The following is a 6,624-nucleotide window of genomic DNA, read 5'->3' on the forward strand; positions in this document are numbered from 1 at the left end:
AATTTGCACGGGTGTGCAAAGAGCACTACTTGGAACATAATCATAGACTTTTGTAAGTCCATCCTCAAATTGAGCTTAAGGGATGAATATATAAAGTGATCATCTCAAGCTCAATTTGAGAAGTCAACCCAAGAATTTGAGGCCTTAAGAGGTGTCTCCTCTATCGTTGGAGCAATTGATGGCGCACGTATTCCAATAATTGCTCCAAAGAACGATGAGGATTACTTTAACCATAGAGGATTTATTCTATTCTTTTGCCATTAATAGTTGTAACAAACAATTCTATATGGAACTATGATGTGGGATGGACTTAGGTCAATCCATGACTCCTTGAACTTCACAAAAGTGAGGTAGGTCAAAGATGCACTAGGCATGAGTTGGGTAACTATTGTTTGGTAGCAAATTATGCTCGGCTAACCCAATCATACATGTTAGTGCCCTTCAAAGGATACAAAAAAGGCTTGTCACACAAAGTATCATTGAAATTTCATTCAATCTAGCACAAGAATGCCAGTGGGGCTAGATTTTGGTATGGTAAGGGCAAGGTTTTACATATTATTGAAAAGATGTGACATGGATCTAGACCAGGTGCCAAATCTTGTAGCTACTTATCTTGTGTTACATAATATTTAGTGTGTCATGGTTGACAATGTATATGTCCTTACTCTCGTGCATTTTGGCATGGTTCTAGAGTGCTTAATGCGAAGTTTTGATAAATATTAATAGGCTAAAATCTGTCCTAAAATTGGATAACACATATTTAGTGGTTGTTGAAGCCTTTTGAAGCATTGATTAGCACTTGTACGTGTTTGGATGTTGATGCATACATGTTAGAAAGTTTATGAACCAAAGTGAGCATTGAATGCTTAAATCTGGATAGTTTTTTACTGCTTGTTTTGCAGTGAGCGGGCTATTTATAGCGTGTGTGAAGAGTGTGTCTAACATTGCTATTATTCATATGAATCATTACGCTCCTATGTACCTGCAATGACCCCTAGAGATTATGGTGTATGTCTGGGATGTTTTTAGGTGGCTAACTTGAGCTGAAAATACTCCAATTTATGTAGAGAATTTATTATTTCTTTGCCTTTTTTTGTCCCGTACAAAGTCTATGGCGGATGTGATTGCACATTTCTCAACACCCCTCCTCAATCACAACCAGAAAAGACACCAAGTATATAAAGGCTGGCGTGAGGAGAACCTTACTAAGTGTAAACATGGAAGAAAAAAAACAACCATACAAAGCTAGAGACTGTTACAAGGCCTCACTAAGTGTATAGAGGCTGTAGTGTGCAGAGACTACATGAGGTTACATAATATTTGCATATACCATAGTAACTCTTTTGAAGTGGAATGGATAAGTGAGGCTAAAACAAGATTGCAACTTGGTAGCTCAATGGAAGAGGATCAAAAAATAGCAAAATCAATGGTTGAGATGCAAGCAATTCATCATATCCAAGCAAAAGATGCAATGGAGCAAGCACAAAGAGATGACAAAGCTAATGGTGGAGCAATACCAAATGACTTTGGTTTTGGGGCTAATCATCGAAACAACATTGCAAGATATGCATTATGGTCTTTCACCGAAAAGAAAGAGTATTGGTTCATGTAGTTTTCCACCATGTTCTTTGGCAACCGATGTACCTTCTCTTGAGAAAAAGTATTGCTTCATGTATTTTTCCTCTATTCTTTGACAACTAATGTACCCTCTTGCTAGATCAATGTTATAATTTATCTTGCCTTTCAACCATGTCTATAATTTAAAATCTATCACGTGAGTCAAACTATTCAATTCTTCACACATGGAAAAATCTTATAAATATTTTGATGTCTTGTCGTGTGAACATAAGGGCAATGAAACGTTAAGAAAGGTCTCTTTTGCCTATGTCGTGTGAACTTCAAAGCCAACAACAAGATGCTTTTGGATAGTATCCACCCAAAAATACATACCCCAACCATCAACTTCCATCATCCCTATCTGAACCCAACCTATGATTTTTTGGTGTTTCGAGCAAAAGGTTTAGTAAACTTCTGTTTTATAATATGAAAAATAGAAAATAGAATATATAACATCAATACCATACCATTTGCATTAGTGAAATAAAACTCTCTTTCCCATTTCAAGAAAATTAAGAAATTGAGAGAGGAAGTCCTCTGATAAATGAAATAAACATAAACATATAATTTAAACTAAACGGACAACCAAAAAAAGCCTAGAGTTTTTTGTACAGGGCTTTTACGACGGCTCAAGCAGCTTGTAAAACTCTTGCAGGAGGCCGGTACCATACTACAGGCAGCATGTAGACAAGACGGCGGAGGTACATTGTCAGACTTTCTATGTATTCACAAAAACATGGCATGATGGCTGCCATTTCAAATAGTCGCAATCATTCTGCACAATCATGACCTATTTCGAATGTTCTATCACCTGCGCTAAACAAATCAATCTAGATTCTGAACTCTGCTTTACCTCACAAGATTGAGGTTGGTCGCCCTTCTCTGAACTCATTCATATCCAGGCTCCTTAGAGAATGCAAGGCAGAGCGCTGAAACAGACCATGAATATGGCTGCGGCAACCAATGTCGGGAGGGTGTCATAAGCAACATACATGAATAAGCAAAGCTGGATCCAGCTGTTAAACGTAAACATGGATAAAATTGCCAAAACAAGCATGCATCTGACTGAATACTAAAGTTAAATAATCAACAGCATAATGGCATGGTGTTTGAACCATTGTAGACAGGTGTAAGGCCATCAAGTGGATGAGTAGAAACCCACTGCTCCACTTACATAGATTCTGATACCCCATTGGAAAGTCGCTCTAACCTGAAGTGAAGTCATCCCACTACAAGATCCCTAACAAACAATCAGCAGCATTTTCTGAAGGAGAAACCTCTCTTACATGCCCTTGCGAGGAATGCCAAAGCTCTGACGCGCAGAGGGTCATTTGAAATGTAGGAGTATGAGGTGAAGCCTCGCAAGTGTGCATTGTTTGGCCTGCCAGATCCTTGCTTCAGAAATGCCAGTCTGCTGGGGATTCCACAAGATAAAGACTCCTGAAAGCTTGGCCAAAACGTATCAGAATTTTCGAAAGTGAAGAGTACGCACCTCATATGAGATCTTTTCCCCATTTTCCACCCAAGCTTGTGATTGATGACCTTTCCATAGCCATAGCCAACAGTATACACATTGAATCTCAAGATAAATGTCTGTGCATAATACAGAGTTCTAATCAATGCCTGACTGCACACATCCATTGTGTATCACTGGCCAAGCCACCTAGGAGTTTTGTCATCCTCCAAGGGCCCAGCTCCCGTGTCATAAATGCTTAAACATCAGAAACCAAAAATATGAAAGAGAATCCCATCTTTTGCACCCTCCCTACAAGGTAAACCATCGCTAGGATGATCCCCAAAATTTCTTACTTTGCATGCCCAATTGAAGATGTTTGGCATTGCAGTTAGATGCTAACTATTATTAAGAGTGCCCCTCTTCAACACTAGAGGCCGAGGCATTGCAGTGGGACTTGGGCGCTCGTCCCATCTATTCAGCTTCAGATTTGAATAATTCATTGACCCACCCAAAGTCTGGATTCTCATTCTCTTTTGGTAACTCCTTCCCAAGTTTCCCATATATTTTAGCCCTCAAGTCTCTGCCTGAATCAACTCTCTGAAGGGCCACATCCGCACCCCCAATACCATCCCATGCCTCGGACTGCCTACCCATCCCTGCAATCGGAGAGTTGGGAAGACTGCGTGAGAGATATGCCGACCTCATCTTGCTCCTCATTTCTGTGGCTATACGACGTAGTTCCATCTGCTGAAGGTTGGCCATGAGAGCTTTGCTGCAATTTCTCTCTCTGGAAGCCGCTTGTTCATCCATTGCTGGCTCCATGGTGCTAGAGAAAGAAGCTACAGGGGAATTGAAGTTGACCCTATCAAGCTGATGCCCCTGGTGAACAGGAGAGTTGCATGACAAAGGGGAAGGCCCATGGGCATAAGAGAGCATAGATGAGCCATTACTGAAAAGTTGAGAAGCAGCTAGAGAAGCTTGAATTTGGGATAATGCGTCCAAGGACGGCGTTTGACCAGAAATGGCAGATATTCTGCGCACCAAAGGGTTGCTCCAGTTGAGAGAGGGGAGGTTGGGGGACATCGGAGGTGATATGGCTGGCGAAAGCGGCGGTGAGAGTGGCGGTGGAGAAGGGGAGTGCCCAACGAGAGTGGAAGTGGGGGAAGGCAATTGATGATGAAACTGGTTAGAGAAGCCCGAGACATTATTATTATTAAGTTTGTTGATAAGAAGGCCAGGTCGAGCAGGGTGATTTTTTGCAAGCCCACATTCATCTGCGCGTGCGAGGTCGCTCAAGGTGGAAATGCCATCTGCACCATCATTGTTGGGCCAGAACTGCGATCTGTTGAGTAGGCCCGAAGGCTTATCACCCACTGAGCAAGCCACTCTTGAATTCATAGAGCGCATATCATCACTAGACTCATTAGACGCTGCTGCTTGCTGGTAAAGACACCCGTGGTGAGGACCTGGCACAGTACTACTACCATATACTCCAATTTCGTCTTTCATTGCCTGCTTGAAGTTAAAAGCCGCTCCGTGAGGCATCATATCAGAATCATCTAGTCGATAAACGTAGCGTGCATCAGCCATAGCTTGCTTGACAGGATCACTGCTAAGGTGAGAAGAGACGGGATCGCGGAGTTTCGAAGCTGCCATTAACTGCCTGAACCCTGCAGAAGTAGCACCCTCTCTGGCAGAGATTGCCTGCTTGAGCCCTGCAGTGCGTGCAAGAGTATTGCAAGAGAAGTCATCCATAGAAGTTGACAAAGCATGGTGCGAAGGAGAGAAAGCCGGGTTAGCATGGAAAGATGCAGCATCGGACATGGTGACATTAAGGCATGAAAGGCGGGCTTCAGCGTCGAGGTGAGAACGATGTTCCGCCATAGGTGGGAGCTGTTGTTGAAGGTCGTCGGGGGAGGGGAGGAGGCGCAGCTGCGAAGGGGAGTGGGCGAAGAAGCAGATGCGACGGGTGCAGTGCGCTCCGTCTTTACAGAGCTGGGTGCGGTAGCGGGCGGGGTGGAGCCAGCACTCGAAGACGCCGTGGGAGAACTCGCAGGAGTCGCCGCGGCGGCAGCTGCCCTTGCGGAAGTCGGGGCAGGCGGCGCCGGCGTAGTGGAAGCGGCGGGGGTCTCTGCGCCGGGCCTTCTCGCCCGGGTGGGCGAAGGGGCATTCTGTCCAATCATGGCTCCTCCCCCGCATGCACCTCCGCACCTTGAACTCGAACATCCGGAACTCATCCGACGCCAAGAAATCCTGCATCACCAGCCACTGGCCTTCCTCTTTATTGCTCGAGGGGAGCCCGCACCTCCCCCCCGCCGTTGCCATCAGAGCTTGCCCTGCCCCTCCCTTCCCCCCAAACCCTAGCTTGCATAAAGCTCTGCACAAGATTTCTTCTTCCTCCGAGAGCAACCCCCCTTCGGACAAATTGTAAGGCTCCGGTTCCTGCTTCATCGCCATAGCCTGCTGCTGCCATTGCTGTTGCTGCTTCATCGCCATATCCCTCTCCATTGCTTCATCCAGAGGGTCGCAGCCCGACCAGGGGCTCGGTCCGGCTCCCGCAGCTGCTGGATGGAGAGGTAGCCCGCCAGCATTAGAGATTGAAACGAGGTCGGGCTCGAAGTGGTAACGCTGATAATCATCGACAAGGACGCCAGACATGGTTGCAAGCTCTCTGGCTACGGAAATAGCGGGAAACAGTAGCAACAATGATCACATTTGAAATGCAGTGGCGAGCGAGGGGCGAAGTAACCAAGCATACAATTGACGAGCACACAGGAAGATCCTCTCTCTCTCTTTCTCTCACAGAAGGACCGGTAATCACATTGGAACTGCAGTAACGAGAGACGGCTAACAGGAGAGACCTAGCACAGCTATGGTTGCAACACAAGTGCTGCGCTAATTACATGTTATGTTACAAAGAAGGAGAGAGGAGAGGGGAGGGAGGAATGATGGGATAGGCATGATGAGGGTTAGTAGAAAGGACGGGAGGAGTGATGATCATCATGAGATGAAAAGGGCAAAGGGCATGAATGACTAAAGAAGAGGTACTAGGCTCCTATTGGCTAGGCTAGCGTGGGTGCAGCACGGACGGGGAAAGAGAGAGAGAGTTGGAACTTGGAAGTTGGAAAGCGCGCGCGCCAATGTTCCCAATCTTCCTGCCACGTCTGCTGCCCGCCCAGGGTAACTCTGGAACATATAAGTCTCTGGTTCTGGTTGTTGCGACGGGCACCCAAACGCGCCCTCGCCTCCCCCCTTGTCCTCTGAGCCCTCCAGGACCCCCTCATCTAATGGGGGAGGTGGCAGGACCTACAGGGTGCAGCACCGTCTGGGAAAAGGGGGAAAAGTTGAGCACATGAAGGTCCCACACCCCTTTCTTAAGGTAGGACATAGCAATAGGTGAGTGATATATATATATTTCCTTGTCTACTTTTCTCCACAGGAGTTTGCCCATCGAGCTATCCCAAACTTTCTATAAACTGGAATTCCAAGAGAGGGGAGGAAGATAAAACCTCAAGATTGGGAAGATAAAAACCTTCAATATCTTTAATCTA

The 6,624-nt window shown here is 45.7% G+C and overlaps 1 protein-coding gene across 1 annotated transcript; it reads right to left on the reverse strand.

The window, feature by feature from the left end:
• Positions 1–2,108: 2,108 nt before the first annotated feature.
• LOC148037867 (uncharacterized) lies at positions 2,109–6,053 on the reverse strand. Its single transcript, XM_087676825.1, has 2 exons — positions 3,110–6,053; positions 2,109–2,998 (listed from the first exon to the last, which is right to left on the reverse strand). Exon 1 carries the CDS (start codon positions 5,729–5,731, stop codon positions 3,545–3,547), a length of 2,187 nt encoding a protein of 728 aa, XP_087532951.1. The 5' UTR covers positions 5,732–6,053; the 3' UTR covers positions 2,109–2,998; positions 3,110–3,544.
• Positions 6,054–6,624: the final 571 nt, after the last annotated feature.

Source organism: Lygodium microphyllum, chromosome 4 (genome assembly GCF_053477565.2).
Source record: "Lygodium microphyllum isolate KBCC chromosome 4, Lygodium_microphyllum_v1.1.10, whole genome shotgun sequence".
NCBI classification, from domain to species: Eukaryota; Viridiplantae; Streptophyta; class Polypodiopsida; order Schizaeales; family Lygodiaceae; genus Lygodium; species Lygodium microphyllum.

Excerpts from the sequence above, each read along its gene's own strand:
- LOC148037867 (XM_087676825.1), bottom strand. The coding sequence starts at position 5,731 with ATGTCTGGCGTCCTTGTCGATGATTATCAGCGTTACCACTTCGAGCCC.